This window comes from Platalea leucorodia (assembly GCF_965183815.1).
Source record: "Platalea leucorodia genome assembly, chromosome: 18".
NCBI lineage: Eukaryota > Metazoa > Chordata > Aves > Pelecaniformes > Threskiornithidae > Platalea > Platalea leucorodia.
The window spans coordinates 2175444-2201603 of NC_138840.1; the positions used below are offsets into that span (position 1 = coordinate 2175444).

The 26160-nt window shown below is 45.0% G+C and overlaps 1 protein-coding gene across 10 annotated transcripts in view; it reads left to right on the forward strand.

Moving 5' to 3' along the window:
* The first annotated feature begins 363 nt into the window (after positions 1–363).
* Positions 364–26160, forward strand: part of EYA3 (EYA transcriptional coactivator and phosphatase 3) — a 65663-nt gene continuing 39866 nt past the window's right edge. Inside the window, exons 1-3 of one of the 10 annotated variants that reach the window (XM_082329516.1) lie at positions 364–449; positions 20631–20729; positions 22786–22880. In XM_082329516.1, the coding sequence (XP_082185642.1) occupies positions 22848–22880 (33 nt within the window). In that variant the 5' untranslated portion in view covers positions 364–449; positions 20631–20729; positions 22786–22847. Of the gene's footprint in view, positions 450–854; positions 875–15738; positions 15756–20630; positions 20730–22785; positions 22881–24035; positions 24128–25058; positions 25161–26160 lie in introns of those variants that run through there. The other 9 variants (XM_082329517.1, XM_082329520.1, XM_082329521.1 and 6 more) reach the window with 9 other exon arrangements.

Genomic DNA, 26160 nt, shown 5'->3' on the forward strand with positions numbered 1-26160 from the left:
CTGCAGCGGTGCCTGGGGCTGTTGTGCCCCCAGGGCAGGACCCGGCCCTGAGCCTTGCTGACCCTCACCCCGGGGCCTGGGCCCATGGCTCCAGCCTGGCCAGGGCCCTCTGCAGAGCCTCCTGCCCCCCAGCAGATCAACGCTCCCGCCCGACTGGGTGTCACCTGCAAACTGACTGAGGGTGCCCTTGATCCCCTCATCAAGACCAACGCGGTGGCGCTCGGCCCTGGGCCTGGCCCCGGGGCGGCCGCGGGCTCGGTCCCTGCGCCGCGATCCCGCCTCGGGCTGAGGCGCCACCGCCACCGCCTTGGGGCCGCACCGTCACTTCCGTCGCCGAGCGCGCTGCTTCCGGGCGGCGCTGCGGCGGGCGGGGCGAGGAGGCGCGGGGCTGCCGCTGCCATGTCCGCTGCGGGACGCGCTCCCGGGCCCGGCTCCGGAGCCGCCTCTCGGTAAGAGCCCGCTGAGGGCGGCCCGGCCGCGCTCCGCGCCCAGCGCCGCTGCGGGGAGGGCGGTGCGCAGCCTCCCCCGCCCCGGGCGTGCTTCTCTCCCTCCCCCTCCGCCGTGGAGCCCCCGGCGCCGCTCCCCCGCCTGGGGCCGGGCCGGGGCCCAGCGGGCCCGAGCTCCTGGGCCGCGGGGGCGCCGGCGGAGGCGGCGGGGAGGACGCGTGTGTAAAGCGTGTGCGCCCGCCCCCTCTCTGAGCCTAGGCCCGGGGTGAGAGCCCGGGGCCCGCCGCCCCCGGCGCGCGCCGGGGCGGCCCCGGGGTCCTGGTGCCTCCGCCGCCGCTGGTGGTGCTTGGAGGAGCTGGCAAACAGCCGAAAGGTGCAGAAAGACGCCGAGTCCCTTAGGTCGGGTGGCGAGGAGCGGCTTGTGCGAGGTACCCGGGAAAAAGAGCTCTCTGCGCTGGCGCGGGACGTGCCCCGGGCTCGGTGGCCGGTCGCAGGGCCGGCAGCGGTGGCCTCGGCTCGGGGCGGCCCTGCTGGAGCTGTGCCGGCTGTGCAAGGAGGCACTGAAACCCGTCCGCGCTGCTTCGCCGCTGGATGGGTTTAGTCGCTCACCCTGGAGCTTGTGCAGACAGGTCCAATAGGATGTGTTGGGGCTTGGCTGGGCCGCGAGCAGTTGGGCTTCACAAAGCGGTGCTGGACCCACGTTGGCTCCGCTGGACGTTCCTGGTTCTGGGAACGCCGCGCAGAGTTGCTGAAGCTTTATGTGGAGCCAGCTCAAGCGCAGTATGCCTTATTGGTTTGGTTTCTGCATGGTGTGACTAAATTGTTTCCAGACAAGAGCTAGTCCTTGATGCAGCATAGCTGTAGTAACTCAGATGGAGCATCGTACAAAAAAGTCTTCGTGGGCTTTGCTTTCAGTATGGAGCTAGCTCTGCTTCTCCGTCTGTGATGCACTTAATCTGTAGCGCAGTAACTTCCAACTGGTAATTAAAAGTCAACCATACTGATTAAGATAAGATTTTTACAGTTATCATTATCTGCCTCTGTTGTTTGGTTTCCTTCTATTTTGTCTGTTGCGGGTTATCTTAAATTCATGATAGTGAATAAGGTAGGTTTTATTGAGAATCATGGCAACTCACGTGCCTCAAGTCACTGTTTTCATAATCAGCTACTTTTAAAAATGCATGAAGATAGGGGCTTCCTCAACCTGCAAAACTACAGACCTATAGGACTGTTCTTATCGTATTTCAGGTTTTTTCTTATCATGGTGTGATACTTCTTGCTTGTGCAGTTCTGCCACGCAAACAATGATACGCAGGTACATTCTCACTGCTCTATGTCTAAAAGGTAGCTGAGGTTAAGGTCTAGCAGTTTACAAGCCATGAGAATTACTGCACAGCGTCTCTCTGCAGCTTTCGCCTCCCTCTCAGCTCTTCCATGCAGCCTCAGCAGCGGTTATGGCACCTTGGTAACTGGGTATTGTTGGGTTGGGTGACAAATTTGATTGAAAAACTGTCATTTCCCCATCACAGATGTATGCAATAGCTCTAATAATTCCTGAGTAATCGGTGACCTTGGAAGGATTTATAGCTTCTCAAAACTTTACCTCGTAAATACCCAGATGTTGAATGAGTTGTGAATTCAATATGTCAGAATACACTTTATTGAACGGGTTTCCGTGTTTTCAGTTAATGGATTGGAGTACCTCTACAGCAGATCAATGTACAATTTCCTAGCTTTTTTGTAGCAAAGGGTAGTTATATACGACCAAACATAAAACTGGGTAAAATATACTGAAATATTTTAGTAGTAGTGTGTAGTAGTAGTAGTAGTGTGTTCCTGTATGCAAGTCATGTTATGCATAAAGGTTCAAGGCTTAAAGCAGATAATATGTCATTGTGGACATGAGTAACTCAGTGCCTGTATTCTTAGTTATCAGAAGTAGGATTTTTTTTTCCCCTCCCTGCAAATCTGTGCTCTTTTTTTTGCTGAAAGGTACTCCTAGAAAATGGATGCTTGTTAAAACTTGTACTTGGTCTGCAAAACCCCGTGATCGAAAAAGGAGCTGTCAGGATAGCGATGTACAGGAAACTTTTGAGGCCTTAAACGGAATCGTGTCAGGATTTAACATCTGGTATTTTCTGTATGATCTTGCACCCAGCAGCGTCTACAAACAACCCACCTACAGACAGCATTGTCTCTTGCAGCGGCTCCTGAGTGTTTTTGTCACCTTAACCGTGACGAGTGGCACACACTGATTAGTTGTAAGTTGAGGAAAGTCTTTTTCAGCTTTTTCTTGCTTTGTCTTATCCTCAACTTATTCTCTTTTCTTTCATCCTAATTTGTCTCGAAGTTTTTCCTTTAATTGGTTAAAGGGCAGCAAAACAAGCATCTCTTCAGCAGTGGCCCCCCTCTAGCAGGGATTCAAGGGTAGTTCATGGGGATGCTGTGACTGGAGGCACTCCAGTACCTGAGGGTGTAACTTCAAATCCTTTCCTCCCTCTTGCAGCCACCTCTAGAGCCTCAGTGAAGGTGGTGCTGCAAGGGGTCAGATCTCTTCCTAACACGTTACCCAAACCTGACGTTTAGGAGAGCGCTGTGGGCAGAAGACACAGCATGTCATAGCAGGCTCTTCAGTGTACGGTGTCGTTTGGATCCACACCACTCGCTGCTGTCTTGTCTTTTCCAGCTTGCCACCAATCAGGCCCAAACTGGGCAATATAACTAAAAACCAAGCTTTGTATTTAGAAAAATAATTTAGTATTGTGATAAAGCTGAACTTTTTCTGCCTCTTGGATAAACTCTTGGGCTTGAAGGTATGGCTAGTCTAATTTCAGAGGCGATTGAACAGTTCTTCAGGTCTGCAGAAGGTGTGTCTCTCCTGAGTTGAGACCTGTCTACAGAGCTCTTCTCACATCCCAAGAGCTTCCTTCTGAGCCTTGAAGTTTGTGGTGTTTGTGTTTGAATACTGACAGTCCTGTTTCTCTGAGAGGCACCACCTAACATAAAGTCCATGGCAGCTTTAAACCTTGGGTGATGGTTCATATTTCTATAAATATCGTACGATCATATGTAATTCCATTTTGAAGTTTTACAAATCAGTCTCATACTAATATCTTTTCTGTGACAGTTTTTTTGCCCTATTCTATTTGAGGGAACTTAAGTAATTCTTCCTTAAACGTGATTGATTTAAGATGATCAGGGTAGAAAAATGCATATTGGGGACCAGGATCATTTGAAAAAGTAGGTGATTAATTATTCTTCAGAGCAGAAAAGAAAGTGGCAGCTGTTTTCAAAACCACGTGGAAGTATTCTGAAATAGGGTTGATCACTGGTTTCCTATTAAAATTTCTCTACACTGCTTTTTTGGGAAAGGCAGGGTTGTTCTCATATAGATATTGGGGAACATACTGTCACAGAAAACAACCCCGTTGGTTCCAGGCTTTGAAGTATCATGAGAAGTCTGGTCCGATTTGCAATATGTCTGATGTTTTGTTCAGTACCTTTATAAGAGCTCTTGAAATTTCAGAAGCTGTTGCCTTGATTATTCTGTGTACTTTAAATCCCTATTTCCTGTCCATCCAGAACTTTTGGGGTATAGAATCATAGAATTGTCAAGGTTGGAAAAGACCCTTAAGATCTTCGAGTCCAACCGTTAGCCTATCACTGCCAAGTCCATCTATACCATGTCCTCGAGCACCACATCTATCCGTTCTTTAAATCCCTCCAGAGATGGAGACTCAACCACTTCCCTGGGCAGCCTGTTCCAACGCTTGACCACCCTTTCGGTGAAGAAGTTTTTCTTAATATCTAACCTAAACCTCCCCTGGCACAGCTTGAGGCTGTTTCCTCTCGTCCTATCACTCGTTACTGGGGAGAAGAGACCGACCCCCACCTCGCTACAGCCTCTTCTCAGGCTGTTGTACAGAACAGTAAGGTCTCCCCTCAGCCTTCTCTTCTCCAGACTAAACAACCCCAGCTCCCTCAGCCGCTCCTCATAAGACTTGTGCTCTAGACCCTTCACCAGCTTCGCTGCCCTTCTCTGGCCATGCTCCAGCACCCCCATGTCCTTCTTGGAGTGAGGGGCCCAAAACTGAACACAGTACTCGAGGTGCGGCCTCACCAGTGCTGAGTACAGGGGCACTATAGGGAGGGGAGCTGGCCTTTCTAGAAGATAAAGGGACTCAAAGATAACAGGGACTATTTTTTTTCTTCATTAGCTTGGCTGGTATTCTGAAGAACTATAAAGACACATGAGGTTTAATTCTCCTTTTTCTACTGTATCGGGGTTTTTTTCTATCCAGTAGTTAGCTCTCATGCCAAGCCTGCTGCTATGTTGACCTTTCTGGATATGAGGAAAAATTAATTCTTCTGGCTTAAAAAAAAAAAAAAAAAGAAGTTACAAAATACTCACTCTTGCCTGACCTGAAGAAAGCCAAAAAGTCCCCATGAGTCAATGATACCACTGCTGTCAGCATTCTAAAGTAAGATAGCAAAAGTAGTTGGGCAATTCTCTGAATTATTAATCTGTGTAGTAGCTTTCCAGGTCCTAAAGAATTTAACTTTATGCTGAAGAAAAAGCAGCACCAAGTTGTTGAGTAAGTTTCTCTAGTCTCTGAATGAAATGACCTTTCTTGTGGATGCTTTTATAAAAAAAATATATTATTGGTCTTTACTGAAAATGTTAGTTCTCGCTGAACTACTACCAGAATCCAATGTAGGTCATGCAGCTGCTTTTTCCAATGAGGGAAGTATAAAGTGGACTAGTTCATGAGAGTTTTTGGCAGACTCCATTGGTGAAAGATGACAGCCCTCTGGGGAATTTCATGATGTTGACAGATTTTGGAGCTAAAAAGCAGCAGAAAATACTGTTCTTTCTCAAAGGTTACCTGTTAGATATGGTAAGCAAGACGATGATAATCCCTTGGGCTCTCATTTAGCCTGAAGGCGTGTGTCATCCTGCTGGTTCTGCCGAAACTTCACGTGAGTCACTGGCCTGGGCCCCTGGCTTCGCTGGGGGTGGGCACGCGGTCACAGGGGACAGAGCTGCCAGGGCTCCCAGAGCTGTGAAAATGAGCTGTGCCTGCGTTCCTTGCCCATCCCAGTTGACAAGTAAAACTGATTGTAACTTAATGGAGTGTAGGGTTAAATAGTCTTTGATTACGACTGCAGTAGTTTGCATAATGTGATTCACTTTGCAACTGGTGTCGGCTAAAATGAAAATGCACGTTATCGCTTGCCACAACTCAACTAATTACAAATATCTTTGTACAACAGTGATCTGATCATTCGTCTGTCTGCATTCATTTTGCATTCTAGATTTTCTGCAATCATCAGAAACTTCAGAACATACAGCGCCACTTTTTCTAGGATTGATTTGTTGTCTGGTTAGGGATTAATTTGCAATGACAAGGTCTGAAGAAAATGTATGTATAGCAAGGAAGCAATGTATGTATAGCAATGTATAGCAATGATCTTGTTTGTTTCCTTCTGGAACCAAGCACATACCAGATTAGAGGACCTGGTTTACATGGTGCCCGAAGCAGTGTAATTCGTTGTCTTTTTTGTTTTGTTGTGTTTGGTTTTTAAGTATTGACCAGAGAAGAACATGCACACACTGTGGAAAGGTGCAGACACAAGGTTTGAGTCTCGTCTTGTGAACACAGTTGTGTGACCCCTGAAGTCTCATGCTTTTCTTTATCTCGCCTCCTCTTTTTTTTTTTTTTTTCTCCTCCTTAAAAGCTGTAACTCAGGAAATGCAGTAAGTTTAAAAAAAAAAACAAACAGACAAACAAACACCACCCACCCCCTCCCAAAAAAAACCTAAAAAACAAACCCTTGGTGGCTCTCCATCAACCCCTGTTGACTGTTTTGTTGCTCTTTGTAATATGTGTAGTTGCCATTTGGCTGAATCTGGTAAAACAGTCCGACTGAGGCACTTGTGAATCAAGAACAATCTCAGACAACGCTTCTTACGTTATTAAAATGTCAGACTTTTCCCGCTGTGTGTTCTTGGTCTGTACCTTTGGTGTATGTCATCCTACTCCTGCAGGGCCTTCAAATGATTTTTCTGTGTGTGTAGCAGAAGTTGAACATGCATTTGGTGACCTTGTGGTGTTGCTGCTTGTGAATGAACTCAGAGGCTCACTAGTTGCAATAGTGAGTAGGAATCCATGTTGGCTTACTGAATGCGCTGCTTTTCTACGTTTAGAAGAAGACGTGGAAGAATGCAGGGAGCAAAAGCTATCATTCTCTATAGTAAAGAAAAAGTTTTAAGTAGGATAGATCCAAAGACTGAAAGCTTATGTTGCCACAATTTTGTTGTCTAGAAGTATATTTTTGTTTTCTGCAGAAGAGAGCTGTTGATTGGAATGAGTCATTGTTTTTAGAAGTTAATATATTTGAGTACTCCTGAACTGAAAATATTTTGTATGGGCTAAATATAAAAAGTTAGGTAATGGCTAGACTGGCAGTTAGATAATTCAAATAAATAATGGCATGAAAGAGGAAAAAAGGAAGTGGGAATAGATGGAAGGACAACTGGGAAGAGAAAGGAAATATGAATGTTTTTTACTTTGAAAGTTTTCTTGTCCTGGCTGGAAGATGTTTTGAGGCTTCTGTAGAAACTTTGCACTATTTTTGTGCATTTCAATGTAGCTTTTTCACTGATCGTCCTAGTCTGGAGCATAGGTAAGTTAGAAGCACTCACAGTAAATAAAATAACAGCCCCTTCTCTTTTATAAAAAATAATGCATGACATACTCAGGGTCAGTTCAGAGATTCTTAGGTTGCATGTGAGTTGGTCACTGGTAGCACGTTAATTATGATTCATACTGAAGAGGACCTGTACTAACATCAAAGAAAAAGAGAATTGGGAGAAGTGGGACCTTTAGGATAGATTTGGAAAAAAAAGTCATCAGGCATTTCTTTGCCAAAATTGTACCTAGCAGAGGAGATGCTGCTTCCATTTGTGAGATGTTGATTCTTATTTGAAACTTGACTGACCTGCCAAGAGCAGAGAGGGAGAAGGATTTTGCCAGTGAGCAGTAGCAAGAAGACGTGAATCTTTTATTATCTAAGTCTGCATTTGTTTGATACCTGTCGATAGTACTGTAATGCCAAATGTAAGTTTTGGGGTTGTTGAATTCCAAATGGAATGTGTTCATTCTTGTTTTGGGCAATTTGTGACACAATAGTATTAACTAGTTGTAGATATTGTAATCATATAAAATTTTTTAACTGTGATTAGGGATGTTCTTTTGATGGTGATTATGGTGGTGCTAGGGTACCAGCTGTACAGAAATGGTGGGGTAGGGTATCTAGTGGGAGATGGGCAATGGGCATGAAGGATTTTTATAAAGGGTTACAGCATTACAAATACAGGAGAAGAGAAGCACTGCTGGGTCTGTATGGGTGGAAATCCTACACCTTAAACATACTACTAGGATTATACTGGCAACCCCTGGATCAGAGCAGTGGTAGTGATCAGGAGCTATGAAGTGAGATCAGAAAATCTGAAAATTTGGGAGAGTTACAGTGAGAGACTTCAACTGTCTGGACAGAGACCAGTTCTGTGCCTCATCAGGAGGCGAGGGAGAGAGACCGTTCTTCTAACTCAATAAATGACTGCTTCCTACAGCAACCAAGTTTCAACTGACAAGAGAAGCTGCTTTTCGGAGTATCGTGGTGCACAGGACCTACTTTAAGCTAGTAGTTGGGATGGCTTATAGCAACCACAGCACAATTAGCTATAACTGAGTAGAAGGGGACAGCAGACAAAATAAATCCAGCACATGGATATTCAATTTCAAGACATTAAAATACCTGAAGATGAATCAAGTAGTTTAAAAATCCCCGAAACCATAAAAAGATCTGCCCCAAAAATGAGCAGCCTACAGGGAGCTTGGAGTCTGTTTAAAAAATACTGTGTCAGAAACGAAGATACACCGTTTGAAAGAGAACAAATTGGTGTCCCCCCCAAAAAACCCCTGTGTAACTCAGTGGGAAAGCTAAAAAGCCATCATGGGGAAAAGATGAGCATTTAAAAAATTGAAAGCATGGAGGGTGAGAACAGGAAAATCTGTAGCATGGCAGGTGAAATGTAAAAGGAGAATTAAAAAGGGTGACAAGGAAGTTGAAGAGCACCTTGCACAGGAGGCTCAAACCAGTAGTAATACATGCTCTAAATCCAACAAGAGCAGGAATCCAGGTAGTGATTGTGTGGGACTGCTTGGTGACCAAGGGTGGTGGAACAGGCACCGGGGGATGGTAAGGTGTAACAGAGAAGCTCAGTGAATTCCTTGTTGTCACTGTTACCGCTAAAGATGGGCTGTAGAGGACATCCTGGGAACACCATACAGGTGACTGACTTCCAGCAGCAATAAAGTGATAGAGTTATAAAGGACAAAATCACTGTTTACTGGAAAATACAGTCCATTGGAAAAGAGTCAGCATGGCTTCTGTAAAGGGAAATTCCACCATGTTAATGTACTGGAGTTCTGCAAGTGCATGAGTAGAGGGAAGCAACAAGTATAATCAAATTTTCAGAAAACATTTGATGAAGTTGTATTAAAGTTTCCCCAGGCTTGGAGGCGAGGTTCTCTGTCAGTGGAAAGCTGGTGAAAGCATAGGTTTGGACTGCAGGGGACCTCACGAGATGGCCTCCTTCAGTCTCCTGCTCACAGGAGGTAGGTTGTCCAGGGTCTTGTCCACTGGAGTTTTGCAAATGTGGAAGGGTAGACATTTCGCCACCCCTATGGGTCACTCTTCCCATGCAGACCGCTCACATGGTCAATAAATTTTTCCTCACGTCGAACTGGAATTTTCCTGGTTGCAATTGACCATTACCTCTTTCTCTAGGCACTTGAGATGAGTCTGGCTGTGTCTTTCTATCATATCTTTTTAGCTTAGCTTCAGAGAAGCCTTCATTGCTGCCAGGACTGACAGCGGGGTCATGCTGAACTTCTTGTCCACCAGGATCTTGTAGTTTAGCCCCAGCCAGCAACTGTGCACCACACAGCCGCTCGCTCACTCGCCCCCCGGTGGGATGGGGGAGAGAATCGGGAGAGTAAAAGTGAAATGTCTGTAAAATGTCCATAAACATCCACAAATGTCCACTGAGTCCATTTAGTCCATGACTTTGGGCTCCATCTGTGATGGTGGTTGCTCAGGACAGGGGAGGTGGTGTGTTGCGTGGCGTTATTGGGCACCAAACCAGCTCAGGTCGGGTCACTGCTGCACTTGCACTGCTTCTTGTAAGGCTTCTCCTCCATTGGTTCAGGTGGTTCCTGCTATGGTAATTCCTATAACATGCAACTCAGATCATGGGTTACAACAATTTAAAGGTATTTCCATTACAATCTCCACCCCTGGCCCCTTTGGGCCAGGTTATAGGGATTAACATTGCAAGGAACTCCTCCCCTTGCTCCTAGCCTGGCTAGCAACAAGGGGTTCCTGCTATAGCAGTTCCCATAACATGCAACTCAAATCCCGGGTTACAACAATTTAAAGGTGTTTCCATTACAGTCTCCACCCCTGGCCCCTTTGGACCAGACCATTGGGTTTAACACTGCAATGGACTCCTCCCCTTGCCCCTGCTCCGGCATGGACTTACCCACAGACTGCAGTCCCTTAGGGGTTTACCTGCTTCAAGTGGAGCCTTATCTATGAGCCACAGTCTCTCCAGGGGTATACCTGCTGTGGCATGGACTTGTCCACAGCCACAGTCACTTAGGGGTGCACCTGTTCCAGCGTGGCCTTCTCCATGGGCCACAATGCCTTCAGAGATAGACCTGCTCCAGCGTGGCCTTGCCTGCAGCCACAGTCTCTTCAGAAGTAAACTTGCTCCACCATGGTCTTACCCACGGCCACATGCTTTGAGGTGCTCCAGCATGACCTCATGCACAGCCGCTGATGCTTCAAGGTGTACCTGCTGCAGCACGGACTTATCCACAGCCACAGATGCTTCGAGGTGTACCTTCTCCAGCGTGGACTTATCCTTGGGCCACAATCCCTCCAAGAGGTATACCTGCTGCAGCACAGGCATAACCATGGCCACAGACGCTTCAAGACATACCTGCTCTGGCATGGGTTTATCCACGGCCACAGATGCTTTGGGGTGTCCTGCTCCTGTGTGGACTCATCCACAGGTGATAGTCTCTTCGACTTGAGTTCACACTGGAGCTCCAGCCTGTCCAGTACAGCAGCAGAGAAACAGCAGTGATGCCCTGGCTATCTGCCAGCCCAGGCACGTGGCCATTGCTGTTATCAACATGTTCCCAAGCACAGCAGAGTAAGCTGATCAGCAGTTCAGCATGACAGCAAGCAGCAAAAGCAAAAAGCAGCCACTAATGAGCACTAGACTCTAATATGCAGTAAGGCAAGCAAGCCCTGTGGCAAGTACAGAAGCCTGCCGATTAATAGCTAAACAGTAATAACAGCTATAAATTCGATCAAGCACATTCCAGTTAAATCTGTTGTTATCAAACCCTTCATCCCCCATGTTGGGCACCAAAAAGGACTGTCGTGGTTTAACCCCAGCCAGCAGCTATGCACCGCACAGCCGCTCGCTCACTCCCCCCCGGTGGGATGGGGGAGAGAACGGGAAGAGTAAAAGTGAGAAAACTCGTGGGTTGAGATAAAGACAGTTTAATGGGTAAAGCAAAAGCCGTGCATGCAAGCAAAGCAAAGCAAGGAATTAATTCGCTCCTTCCCACGGGCAGGCAGGTGCTCAGCCATCCCCAGGAAAGCAGGGCTCCATCGCGCGTAACGGTTACTTGGGAAGACAAACGCCATCACTCTGAATGTCCCCCCCTTCCTTCTTCTTCCCCCAGCTTTATGTGCTGAGCATGATCTCATATGGTATGGGATAGCCCTTGGGCCAGTCTGGGTCAGCTGTCCTGGCTGTGCCCCCTCCCAGCTTCTTATGCACCCGGTAGAGCACGAGAAGCTGAAAAGTCCTTGACCAGTGTAAACTCTACTCAGCAAGAACCAAAACATCGGTGTGTTATCAACATCATTCTCATGCTAAATCCAAAACACAGCACTCTACCAGCTACTAAGAAGAAAATTAACTCTGTCCCAGCTGAAACCAGGACAATCTCCAATTTCTTTCCTGCAGAACTGTCACCTCTCAGTTTATTCCCAGCCTGTCCTGTTGCATGGGGTTGCTCCGTCCCTAGGGCAGCACATAGCACTTGCCCTTGTTGAACTTCACGAGGTTCCTGCCACCCCATTCTTCCAGCATGTCACAGTCCATCTGAATTGCAGTTCTGCTTTTCAGGCTTTTGGGCTGCTCCCCTCCCCCAGTATGGTCTTACCCACAGATTTTTTTTTGAGGGGGTGTTCTGTACTGTTGCACTGGTCGTGACGAAGATGTTAATATTGTGTCCACTATCAGCTCTTGTAGGTGGCTTTTTGTTACCTGCCACTAGTTAGATTGTAGACCTGTAATCACAGTCCTTTGAACCTGGCAGTCCAGACAATTTTTCATCCACCATGTAGCCTGTCCCTAGTTTATACCTGCCCAGTGTGGCTGCAACGATGCTGAAGGACTCTGCATTACTAAAATGAGATACAGAGTATTTATAGCTCTTCTATTCCACAGACCAAGTCATCGCATCAGAAGGGGCGGTCAGGTTGGCCAGGCACCATTTGCCTTTGGTGGATACATGCTTCTTGTTCCCAATTGCCTTCTTGTCCTTCATGTGCGTGTGAATGGTCTCCATGTGGATTTGCCCCACAGTCCCCTGAGACACTGAGTCTGACTGGCCTGTATCTCCCTTATTGCCTGTCCTGAAGGTGACATTTGCCCTTTTGCAGTCATGAGTCACCTCCTGGATTGATGTGACCTTTCAGAAATTATAGAAAGCAGCTCCTTCTCCATCCTATTTGGTCTTACAGAGTTGTGTATGTCCAGTTTTCTGAAGGCGGTCTCTCACTTCATCTTTCTGTACCATTGCTAGTGTCTGGGAGCAGCAGGGACACGCTGGTCCCTAAGGGAAGGGACACTAAATGTGGTCACAAGGCAGGCAGCAGCAGTGGCCTCACCAGCAAGCGTACAGTCCCTCAGCACCCACGGCGTGAGCAGGGCAACCCAGGCTATGGCAGGTCGCTGGGTTAAGGCAAGAGCCTGGGGTGGCAGACGGATCCATGGTGAGGCAGCTTTGAGGTCAAGCTGGGAAGTCAAGTCTGTCGCTCAGGCGAGTGCCAAAGGTGAGAAGCACAGCTTGAAAGCAGCTCCCAAGGCCGGGAGTGGAGAGCTTCGCTGAAACCTCCAGTAGAGCTTTCTGGAAAAGCTGTCCCCAGGGTCACCAGCTGTACTCTCCTGGCCCTGAGCCCAGGTAACTAAACCCCCGGAGGGGGGATGTTTGCTGGGGCCCTGACAGGTGGCATGTTCTTCCTCCAAGCTCTGCTGTGAAGCACAAGGACTTGGGAGGCCTGAGAGCAGACCTTGACGGTAAAGCCTGAAGCAAGGAAGACATTGAATACGTCAGCCCTTCCTGAGTCCTTGGTCGGTTGATCGCCTGCCCTGCTCAGCATCTGACCGACAGTTTTCTTTCTTTTGCTGCCAGGGTGCTCACAGGAGTCCTGGAAGCCCTCCTTGTTGCCCTTTGCATCCCCCGCCAGATTTGAGCCAGCCAAGCTTCTGATCTCTGCCTGCTTCGTCAGTACTGGTGAATTCCTCACCTGTATCTGGTCTTTGCTTGACCTCCCACATGCTTCCTTTTTGAGCTTAGTCAGAAGTTCACTGTCCAGCCAAACTGTCCTCCTCCTGCATCTGCTTGTTTTTCTGTGTGTTGGGATGGACTGTTCTTGGGAGGAAGCTGTCCTTGAGGATCAGCCATCTCTGCTGGGCTGCATTGCTCCTTCAGGCCCTCCCGCAGTACCATACCTATCAAATCAGTCTCCTGAACAAACTGTAATCTGGCTATTTAGTTATTTGTCATCTTCACTTCTCCTCGGATCTGGAACTCTTACCATGTCACATCACCACATAAAATAATTATCTTTGATGCATTGAGAAACCTGACTTCTGTTCACCCCACCATGTTGCCCTCACAGCAGATATTGGGGTGCTAAAGTCCCTCTTGCAAACTGTTGCCTGCGATCACTAGGTTTCTTCCAGCTGTTTAAAGAAGGCTTCATTCACTTCTTAACAGAGGATCTGTAGTGGACATCTACCACAATATTTCCATTTTTTGGCTACCCTTCTTACTCTATGAGTGTGCAAGATCATTAGAGGTCTGTCCCATCCTGTAGCAGAGCTGGATCGTCTGAGCATTTTCATCACCCTGCCTTGCCTGTGCTCTCCCTTACTTGGTGGGTCTCCCCTGACAAACCTAGTTAAAAGCCCTCTAACTCAATTAGCAAGCCTGGGGAGCAGGGGACAGGGCTTAGTGGTCACTTCAAAGGCTGGAGAAGACAGCACTGTAGTACCCTTAATGTTGGTGCTTGGACTGGTTTTGTCCAGCGTTTTCACCAGTGATCCGGAGGAAGGAATGACTGGTGAAATCCCCACGTTTACTGATGTTACTGAACTTTTGAATCATAAAAAGCCACACCAAAGGCAGAAGGACGTCGCCAAACAGAGTGATCAGAAAGGTGGCTGAAGAGTTCGGTGTAGATGAATTTACAAGAACTTAACTGACATAAATATGGTTTAGATTGCCTTTCCCTAGATGAATTACCCTTAATTTAGGCAGTCTAAGCCGTACCTATGTATGGCTGAACTCAGAGCAGGCAGTTCCGACTCCCGGAGGAGAACCTGAGGACAGCGACGGTTCACTGAAACGATTACTCAGTGTAAACGGCAGCAAAACAAAAAGCCAACAGTGTTCACTGTCCTTAGGAAGGGTGTTGAAAACAACAGACAGAGACATCGTTTTACTGCTCTGTAGTAAGGCTGTGGCTGCAGCCACATCTCGTATGCTATGTGCAGCTCTGGTCGCTGCGTCTCAAGAGGGAGCAGGGAGGGGAGCAGTGATCGTAGGGGATGGAGCAGATGCCTTACGGAGAGAAGCTGAACCCTGGGGCTGATTTGGAGAAAGAATGTAATCAAGGTGTAGAAAATCCTAAAGGCAGGGACGTGCTGAAAGCGGAGCTGCTCGCCCAGTCCTGCTGTACTAGGACTGAAGGCACTCAGAAACTTGTTCATATAAACCAGCCGAGAAGCTCTTTACGCAGCAGGTCGTGAGCCGCCCCGGGCAGCTGTGGGAGCTGCCGGCTGCAGCCGGTTCAGACAGGAACCGGACAAATTGGTGGGAAACAGGTCTGTGAGTGGATGCTGGGGGATGAGGCAGGGATGTCCCCTCTGCGGTCCCACGCTTGTGGCTGCTGGAGGGGCGTGCGGGGAGTGGTGGAGGTGGCCGGGCTCACGCCCTCCCTGCCGGTGGCGTCTCTGCTGCTGCTGTTGGAGATGGCGTGCTGGGCTGGGCTGGGCTGGGCTGGGCTAGACGGACCATTTCTGTGCTCCCACCTGCCTCTGCCAGCAGGACTGATGCTGTGTGAAGCAAATTGGTTAATAAATCTGCTTAATTAAAAGCAGTGGCTCTTACTGAGCAGCTGAGCATTGAACACCATCATTTAAGCCGTTTTTTTCCCCAGTAAAAAATCTCAAATACCCAGTACTTTATTCTTTCTTTAATTTTTTTGAACAGGTTACTCTAGCAACTGTTGTTGCTAAGACACAAATAGCTACAGATGTTCTCAGAACTGATTGCACCATGATAAATACCATGGCTGCCTCGAATGCAAAATAACAAAAGAAATAAGTAAATTTACCGGAGTCACAACCTTTTTAATAAAATCTTGGTTAAAAACTGAATACTGAAACGGTTTCTCTAATAGAACTATAGATTAATTTCTTGGTAGCTTCTGGTGGTAGCTATATGACTTTTTCATAAGTATTAGTGAAATCTTTTATTGAAAATAAAGTTTAGAGCTGCATAATGTAAATAATTCCTTTTTTGTGGTTAATATGGTGCAGATTTGCTGTCTGACGGATAGAGGATTAAAATTTCAGTCTTTTGTTCAGGAAATTTCCTCATCTGTTTGAATGCATCTGAAGTGGATTCTGGAAATTAAAGGTGGTATGCTCTGCTGGTGGAAAGTTTGTTTTAAAAAGCTTTTAAGACAAACAGCATTTTTTTTTCCTCCAGAGCTGCAGCTCTAGAGATTTGCCACCCGTTTATCGGTTATCTAAACCACAAAAACGTATGCGAGCCGCAAGATAACGCGGTATCTTATCATTTGTGGTCTTTGGAAAAAATCCATCAAGTCTCAATGCAAGCTGGATCCTCATGAACAGAGGAGGTAATCAACTTTTCTACTGTTCTTATGTTTACATAAATTACTGTGCTTTGTTTTGTAACTAAAAGGTTAATAGCAGTTTTGTGTTCTCGTGCCATGTGATCTATCTAGATCTGCCTTGAGCACGTTAGATCTATCTAGAAGAAATTGCCGAGTTGTTTCTGGGCTCAGTGGGAGTTGTTTTTCTCAAGGATGAAGTTGTTATTTCCAAAGTTTCCTTTTGTGACAACAGTTCTTTTCCCCATTAAAAATTTCCCTGCTGTGTTTCAAAATCGAATTTAACAGAATTGCGTAAGAACTGGGAAGCCAAGCTGTCTGTGTGTCACTGTTCGAGCGAAGTGGACTGCAGACAGCCGTAACGTTGGTAGCCCTTCAAGCACTTAAAAATAACGTGAAAATTCCTATTAATGAAACTGGCATTGCTTAGGGTAAAACTATATTTATATTACCACATTTAATTTCAGTAACTCTCTCACTTTATAAATATTGCACAATTTTTTTCCCATTTTAAGACTATGAAATTTTAATCAAACCATGATTTTTCAACCCTACAGGACTGTGTTTACAGGCTTGTCATGGCCAGTCATACCTTCAAAAATAGGGCATACAATCTGCCTGCCCCGTAACTTTTACAGTGTTTTATTCTGTCTTCCCTGGTTCATAAAGAAGGGTAGAGAGAGCACGGAGAGGGAGCAGTAAACAAGCCAGCAGATCTCATGGCAAAGGTTTCTTCTTTGGGATTCTTCACAGTATTTTGCAAATATCCGTGTGTGTTGTGTGTGCGTATCTGGGTGTGGGAGAGTGAGAAAAAGCAGAGAATAGCAGAGTATAAATCTTTGCCGTGAGATCCACCGGATTTGGTAAAGATACGAAATCAGCGGGCTGGTGTGTAGCACAGCTTTCATTCATTAACTCCAGTCCTTTTTTTTTTTTTTTTTTTTTAAAAGCTCTCTGCTGCTGAAAATGGAAAACAGTAGAGAACTGGACTTACAAAAGGGGTGGATTTAACAAAACAAAGCTTGAGATATGGTGCCTTGAAGATGGATTTTAGAGGGAATTTTTAAGAATTGTTTTGGAGAGCAAGACTGTTGTCCGAGGAGTTGATTGTTGATAGCATTAGAGGGTAGGATTGGGGGGTATCACAATTTGGCGTTAGAAACCCGAGTTCCTTTTCCTTCTTTACCTCATCTGTTTTTTCAAACACCGGAGTAACGCACCTGTTCTCATCTGCTTGGCAGTCATGGGATGGTTGTCAGATACTGAATGCGCAGCCTTAATGTGATCTTTATAAATTAACTTGTGAGCACCATGGGACGGAGATCATTCGTTGTGTTAGTTGCAGGTCTGCTTGTCAAAGCAAATGGTTTGTATTAAGTATTTCATCCCTTAGTGGAGGAGGAAAGCTAGATGGGCCCCTCCTCTTCTGCTCGCCCCTTTCTCTGCATGTCACTGGAGTCGCATTAGCATATTAAATACTGCAACTCCCTTTTCTTTAAAGTATCTTTGACGTTTTTTGAGTTTGTATTCAGACTCACCAGATAGAACATTTTACACACCCAGGCATCTATTTATTCATTCATTTTGTTTGCATCATTGTGATAGTACAACTTCATGAAGAATTTTCATTATCTTGTTTTTGCCTGAAGGGAGGAAAAATGAAGCTTAGTACACAAAATTGTTCAATGCCTCTCAGCTCCTTAAGGGGCTGTTTAGGACACAGACCAAGCTGGGAACCAGGCTGATGCTGTCATTTCCTGTGATCTTTAATCAAGCTGTTTAAAAACAAAATGGGAGATTCTTCAAAACGTTAGAGAATGCCTGTTTTTGCCAAATCCTCCTGAGGGATCCCATAGGAGCGGGCAGTGGGCTGGGTTTGCTTTCTTGGTGTCGGCAGAACGCTAGTTTGGCTGTGTTGAACACGGAGTTGGAAATATTTCAGCAGCTTGGCTGATGAAATATTATCACAGTTGGATATGGGAATGCTGAGATATGGGAAAGAATAAAAATGTAAAGAAACTTTCCTGTGGAACAAGAAGGTTATATCTATACTCCCGCTCACACCCTGATGTGGAGGGGCATGGGTCGCTGCCGGCGGGGGGGGATGACGGATAGCGTATTTTGCCTGAAGATTAAAACTTAAGTCGTAAACTTTCAGAATAGAAAGCATTTGGTGGTTGTGCAGTGCGTAGTAGTGTCAGTATGTGCCTCTTCTCTCTTCACTTCTTGTATTTATTTCTTTGGGTGTTTTTAATTAAATTAAAAAAAAAAAAAAAAGGAGAGGGAGGATGCACCACATCCCACTGTGCCAAGCTCTGCTCTTCTCCCAAAGAAGCACTTTGTCGCGTGGTGAGTGGCACGGAGGAAAAGCACATTGCAAGGAAAAACCCTGCTCCCGTCCGGCGATGGCTTAAATCGCTTGGGCTGCGCTCTCCGATCCCGTGTGCGCGTAGTGTAGCAGCACGGGACAGGTGAAATGCTCCACCGCAGAACAGGGGAAGCTTAGACACTGCTGCTGCTGCTTAGTTCATATAGTCATTGCTAGTCATGGTAAGGTGCTGGCCCTTGAGCAAATAAGGAGTGGAAATAACTGCATAGATTACATTATTATGCATACAAAACATTTTATTTTAACTTTCGCTTTAATAGATATAATTTCATTACCTTAACAAAAGCTTTGTTCTTAGGGAAATAGTGGCTATTTTAAAGTAATATAAAACCATATTCAAACATCTTTTTTTATAATCAGTATAATTACTGCTTGTTGGTTTTATCACAGTATCCTTGACTTCAATTATTCACAGCTTGAGAGAAGAACTGTTCCTCAGCCAAAATTTTATATTCAAAGCCGAGGCAGATGGGCTTGAAAAGAACAGAATGGAAGTAAATAGCAGTCTAGCCCGATGCTAATAGTGGGTAGCTTCCAGAAATTATACCCGGAGTATCTAGTTCGAGAGAGTCTGACCAAGCTATTCTTTGCCTTTTAGGATTTTTAAAACAGGATTTCGTGCAAGAAACTGTACGTAGCTTGCCAGGGCTTTTAATTGGGAATTACTGGCATAGTGATGTTGTGTAGAACAGAAGGCAGGCAACTGATCTGTCTGGTTCTGCAGTCCATTCCTCTGCTTTGACGCCTTCGGTTTTGAAGTTTTGATAATGCGTCTCCACAAATTGAGCAAGCAAAATAAAATGACCTGCAAAACACCTATCCTTGATATTTTACATTGTTGGTGTTCTGTGCAAGTGGAATTAAACCAGGATGGCTATTCAAAACAAGTCTAGATTAAATAAAAATTGTTTAATTCAGATATTACAAAATCATTTTCATCAGATAAATAATTAACACGACCCCATAAAGGGAAAAAAGCATGGTATTTTGCAGGTTTTCAGAAGCGTAACACTTGACTCATTTTTCTGAATGTTTCTTTCATTGCTGCAACTCATTTGATGGCTTGTTGCACGCTCAGTTACATTTTGTACGGGTTTGCTCATTCGCAAGCCCAGTGGCCCACAGAAGTATTCTCACCACCAGAATCTGCTTTTCAGTCCTCCCTCACACACACAAATATAAATAGAGACATAGATGGAAAAAGTGACCAAACCCAGGCTGCCCCCGAAGCTTTTAATCACCAATTTCTTCTCTTCCGAGGTTAGCAAGCTTCAGTCACCTTGGGGAGGCTGCGGCTTTGCGTGGGACGGGGAGCGGGACTGCCGGCAGTCGCTGTTTGGTGCAGCGCTGCCCGGCGGCTGCGTTGGCACCCCCATCACGGGTGCACCTGCAGCAATTTGAACTCTATGGAACTGAAGATATCGAAGATCCGCTTTGATATCTCTTCTGTTGCGGTCACTAGTGGTTTTAAAATGTTCTGTAATAGAAACTGTGCGATAACCTTATCTGAAGTACAGTTGCCTTGAATTTTATATAAGTTAAAAATCTGATTTTGACATTTGAGATGCCACAGAAGAAAATCAGTAGTGTTTATCTTCAGTTTTTAAAAAACAACTTTGTTCATGGCAAGCTGCTTGCTGAGTAAGCGAATACACTGAGATGGCTCACACTGAGCTGGTGCAAGGCGCTGGGTTTGTTTTTTGGAAACCCAGGCCCTGGGCGGCGCATGGGTGCGTGCCTCTCCTCCTGGGCGAGGAGGTGGCTTACAGCACCCGGAGAGCTTGGGGCACCTGGAGGGCTGGGGGCTGGCCGGAGGGCTCGGGGCTGGCCGGAGAGCAGGGTCTGCTGCCCTGGGCCATACGCCTGCCTGAGGGCTGGAGTCAGCTGCTGGGCAGTGGGGGGATTAGCCATGGTGGAGGGTGCTGTTAGGGAAACGAGTGCGGCCGGAGCAGCTGCTCCCCGGATCCTCCTCCCCGGGGCTTCGGCGCTGAAGCTGTCAGCAGCTTCGCTCAGCCTCTCCCTGCGGGAGGAGAGCGGCAGGCAGCTCCCCTCCCCGGCTCCGTGCTTGCAGAGGTAATGGCAGGGAGAGGCTCTGACCTTGCTCGTGGTCCAAGTGCTTTCCGTGCCCGGCCGTGAGAGGTCGTGTCGCTGCTCTACGGGAGAACTTGGTGGTGGGGTGGGTGATACAGGTCGAAAGGCTGAGGAGCCGTATGTATATCACTGTGACTTTATGTCCTCTGTTTTACCAAAGTGAAACATAAATAAGATGGTAAAATTATGGTTTCATTTACTATGGCTGGCACTGAAAAGGGGCATCCTGCTGCCCCGCTTGCGTGCTCTGCCCGTTCCCCATCCTGCTGGCTCCCTCCAGCACGGGGCCGCGCGAGACCAGAGCTGATCCCACTTAAAGCAGCTTGGCAGAAAGGTTGTGCTGGGGTGCCTCTTTTCTTTTTTTTTTTTTCTTTTTTTCTTTTTTCTTTCTTTTTCCTTAGAAGAAGGTCAGGTCCAGATCCAGACTGCTGTCCACCCACACAAGCGCTTTGGTGGCCCCAAAGAAGGGGTGGCAAGCAAGCAAGAGTGGGTTGCTGGAGGTAAGGAGGGGCAGGAGCTCTTCCTTCGGCAGCAGCTTGAACCGTTTGTGGTGTGGGAGGCCTTTGCCGGAGAGAGACCCCGTCACTCCCAGCTGGTCAGGAGTACCAGTCAAGTACATCCCTTTCCCCGAGAAATGCGCGCTGCTCCTTGTTCTGTGTAACAACAGCTACGAGCACTAGGTCTCTGCGAGATGTCTTCTGCCCAAGCTGCTGTTTCTGGAGGGATGGAGTATTCTCTAGAAGAAAGCGTGATGCCACCAGAGGTCAAGTTTTCACTTGCCATCTGGTCAAGTGCTTACTGCTCATCTGCTCTGGTTCATTCATTTGCTTCCAGGTGCTACAAGATGCCCTGCTGATTTGGGAGGAGAGTTTTGTTCACAAGCGTAGCTAACGTATTCTGACGTGACTCCGGGAATCTTTTTGTCTTTCTAATCATGTAGATCCTTCTTAAAAACAAAATTAAAGTACTGCTCATGGCTTTTAAACAAAGCATGGAATGGGAAGTTAGTGCTGTGTGGATCGGTGTGATGTGAAATCTTTTCCCAGACTGCAGAGTTTGGTTTGGGATTTTTCTAAAAAATTACACAGGGAAACAGTGTCAAATAACAAAAATGAAGGACAAGGGACAGGACGGGGCCTGTTGGTGTGGATTTCAAGTATTCTTGCTGTTGGCCATTGTATTCTACGCTCCTATTCATAATCTTTGAATGCCACAGTTTCTCTTAAGTCTTGATTTTTCTCTGTTGTTCCTACAAAAAATAAAAAGGAAATAAGCTTTTATATTTAAAATAAAACTGATTTAAATTGATGGAGGAAAAACTGGAATGGTGATGGTAGTACTTTGTATCGTGTGCTTTCTTGTGTGTGGTGTTAATAGGGTAATTTCAAAAGAACCTGAGTTATTGAAGAGACTTATTGTAAATTCAGTTGATTAACAGTTACGGCAATAAAGGTAAGTAGCTTTGGTGAGGGGAGGCAGCCTCGGAAAATACTCAAACCCTCAATGAACTTTTACCCTGGCACATACGATGCCAGGTTGTACCTCAGCACAGAAAGTCGCTGTATTTAATTTCTTCCAAACCACTACATGTTTTTCAGCATTTTTTCTAATTTCTGTAATCCACTTAGGTTCTGCTCTGTGTGCAGTAATGCACACGGGTGCGTATGGAAGAGAGAGCTCTGCTGGGATGGGAGAGCAGGCACCTACTTGCTTTTGGTGCAGTTGAGATGGAGGTTTCTGAAGAGATTAGGGTTTGTTTTTAATAAACTGGCTCTGAGATGAGAGCGTGAAAGAGGAGCAATCGAATGCATAGGTCACGCTGTTCGTCAGCAGTGGTCGGGCAGAGGGTGAAGCCGGGGAGGACACGCGCCTTTGTCTTTTGCCCAGCCAATTGCAAAAATTAATCAGGTTGTGAAAGTAATCTGTAAAAATTTCCTTTTCGTGGTTTTAAAACCCTGGGGGATAGCAGCTCTTTGGTATAGTATACAAGATCTTTATGCTAAATGCTACTGGGTTACTTAGCTTCCAAAATAAAAATTATTTTATAACTTTTCATCAAACTTCTCTTTTTGAAAGGTGCAATTGAAATTATAAACTTGCTTTGTGAATTTGGCAATAAAGAGTACTGTGTGTAAATACATTTAGGTGTAGCGTCTTGTCCTGATTTTTTGTTTGTTATATAAATGTTCTAAATTAAAACAGGTTAGATTGAATCATGTTGTTTACTGACCTAGTAGACCAGACTTGATCATTTAAAGTGTCTTTAAAATCACGATGCACATGTCTGATTGGTACCTTAGCTTCTGTGGTCAGTATGGTACAAGTAAATGATGTAGAAATGTGCCACGTGCGTAAAAAGTCTGTATCTTGAAGCTTAAAGCTAAATCCCTTGTTTATGAAATCTTTCCATATATGAATTTCGTGTTTTAATTGGGAGATGGCAACACGAGTTTAGAAAGCTTGTGGGTGGAATATGTAACAATTAGCGTTCTCTGATAGCCTAAATGATAAGCCCCTCAAAAAGTACATAAAGCTACGAACACCTTTTTTTGACAGGCTTTGAAGACTGCCGAGGAACACACGATTTGAATCATTTAAGCATTAAAATAGTAATACCCATGGAAGAGCCACAAGACTTACCCGAACAACCAGTAAGTACATTTAAAAAGGCTAAAAATGAACATAGAAAAGAAATTGGTGATCTCACAAATTCAGTATACAGTTATTTTAATTAATAATGGAAAATAAGGCTTATACTTAGTATATTTATCTAGAGGTGAAAAATGATTTTGCTGTTAGTAAAATGTGTTGTACATTTAATTTACCGTAATCATACAGGCAATAGTAATAAAAGGAATAGTTATGTATGCTTAAACTCTGTAATGTTTCTATGTAAAATAATTACTTGTTATGCTCAGAAAACCAGACTGTTTCAAGCCTGTTCTAGAGAAATTACAATTCGCTATTTTAATGACAGAATCAGCACGCTGGTTATTACAGCGTATATAGTCTTTAATTCTTCTTGTGCTTGAGATATTGAAAAGGTCCCGTGATCCATCATCTCCTCAGGTGGAAAGCTTTTTTTTTTTTTTTTTAATTCTTAATTTGTTCGAGTAGGGAAGCATGTTTTAAGTTAAAAATTGCTGCCCAGACATCTTACGTATTTGCAATGCGGTCTGTATTATCAGTAACTGATAATATCACGTCACAGAAGTTTTGGGTAGAGCAATTATTCATACAGTCTGCTATGAAGTTAAATTTGTATATCTAAAACATAATAGCATAGAAATTAAGCCAAAAAAGTTTGTATTAATGTTATATTCCCAAATTAAACCTGATGCAAACTCAACAAGAAATTGCCAAGTTACCTTGAGAGTGAAGCTTATTTTAATTTTGGAGACTTTTCAAATGCACACAAAAATAGAGTATTGCTGAGGGCACATTGGTAATGTTCTCATTGAAAAGATTTTGATGCTTTTTTTAATGTGAGAATTTTATGTTCTTCAGTTAACTAGTTAGAAAATACATTGTAATGTCATTTCTGCAATTTTATGACTTAGGAACAACGTTGAATGTAATGGAAATGTACATTTACAAGTGTTCAAAATATTGCTCAACACAATGTGCAGATTGTGTGCCTGAGTCAATATGCACAAAATGTGAAACTAATCAGCAAAAACATATAATTTGAACTCCAGGCATTTGTAGGATGCAAAAATGAATTAAATGTGTGTATTAAAAAAGGAAATATCTGTAATTACATCCTTACAGAATGAAAACTGTCTTTTAAAAATTTTATTCTTCAGGGCATGAGAGACAGGGTACAGCTCATTTTCGGTACATGAAAGCATCTTCTCTAAGCAGATTCTGCTGTAATTTTCAGCTGAAGATTTTCTTGGTAATTTCTTTTAAGTATCTTACGCCAGTCAGTCATTCTGAGACAGAATATGAGACTATATTGGTCACAACTAGTAAGCGAGGGGGTTTGTTGAGTATAGTCGCACATTCTTGCAGGAAGAAATGAAAAGAACAATCTTTTTGTTTTTTTGTAGTGAGACCATTCCTGAAACAAGTGAATTTTCCTAATAAAAAAAAAAGAAAACTGAAGTCAGCTTTGCAAAATCCTGTCAGCCTAGTAGCCCAATGTTGATATTGTACGAAATTGTTTTCTTTCCCAAATGATTTTTCTTTTCTCAATCATGGGAAAAAGATTAGTTTCTTCAAAAAATAATGTTTATGGCAAACTGTTGATAACTGAATCCAGAAAGGAGCCTGTAGAGAAGTCGTTAGGCTTTGAGTTCAATGTATTTTACTTAAAAAAAAAAAAAAAAAAAAAAAGAAGAAGAAGAAGAAATTGGGTCATTTGCTTGTGTTGCCGTGGATGGACGGTAATAATTGGTCCAAATGTACAGTGTGTCTTTTCTAAATGAATGTTAGACTTCACACTTACCCCACATGCTGCCGGCTGGTGTGTTAACCAGGCACAGCTTTTGTCCCTGGTTTTTGAATGTTTCTTCCCTTTTCAAGTCTGAATTAGAATGGAAAAGTTGCTGTGCACACCACGGTGCTAAAAACCAGAAACAGAGATGAGAAATAAGAGAGCAAAGGGAGGTTTGAGGGTAAATGATGGAAAGTGACCTCCTGACCTTCTCATGACAAAAAAGTTATTAATTTATAATAAATTGTTAATCTGGATTAGTTTTTAGAAGCAATCCTGCATAATAATCTCTCACTTGTTGAATGCATTGTGGGTTCATGTAGTTGATTTTTATAATACTTTATTTAATTCTTAATGCCAGAAAATGACAGAAATCTCCTTTTTTTATAAGGGATGGTGAATTTGTGTTATGGTCATTGCAGACATCCGCTGGGTTGCTCTCCGTTTGGAACGACTTCTTCTATCAGACAGCAATGGGAAGCCAGAGGCAGTGGTAGGGAGAGCATGGTGTTGGAAAGGGCTCCAGAAAGACCCAACGCTGCCAAAAGCGTAGGGAAAAATGATGGTCATGTCTTTGGGCTGAAGATTTTTCTTTATTGCAAATCCTTTGCCAATTTTAATTCCATTTTGCGTTCCTGACTTGTGTGCAGGCCTCCGTTCCCAACGGCGTTGCGTATGCTCCAAGTCATCGCCTTGCTTGTTGGCTAGCTGTGAGAGGGGGTTCCCTGCTTCTGCTCACGCATGGGAATTAGTCTATGAATATCGGTCCGAGGGTTGGATTCAGTCGTGGAGAAACTGTTACCTTGACGTCAGGAGGAAAACTTGTTTCTGCTTTGATTCTGACTCTGTAAATACAACTGAACTCCAACGCTGGTAGATCTGGGGCAGAAACAGAGTTTTCCAGCGCCAAGAATAAATTGGATTTTCAGTCATAGAAATTTATGATTTGGGAGCAGGGATCAGCTAGAATGTGTCATTTGCCCCCCCCCCCCTTTTTTTTTTTCAATATCAACATAAGCCCCAAACTGATAGTGAAATAAAAAGATGGAGGTGGGAGCAAAGATGTACCTTATGAGACACATTGTTCGTTGTAGCGCAGCAGAACAGGTCAGTGAGAGAAAGTCTGAAGTTGCTACACGGAGGTAGACTGCATCTTTTTCCTTGCTTTCATTTCTTTTCTTTCTTTATCTTTTTTTTTTTCTTTTTTTCCTATTTTTAAAAAGAGTGAATTCACATCTCCTGCACAAAAACTCTTCAAACTGTGATCCTGTCGCTTGAGAGGGGACAAAAAAACCACCTCAGCAGAGGTTTTTGGAGGGGAGTGTGTGCTGAAGGGAGGCGTTTGAAGACGTTTCAGCAGCCTTTCCTAAGGCTTACACAGGAGGGGCTGAATCGGCGCCCCACGCAGGGCTTGGGCTTGGAGCAGGATCGTGCGGGGCTCCGCTGGGAGTACGGCACATCACGGCAGCGCTCTCCTTGCGCCCCGAACATCA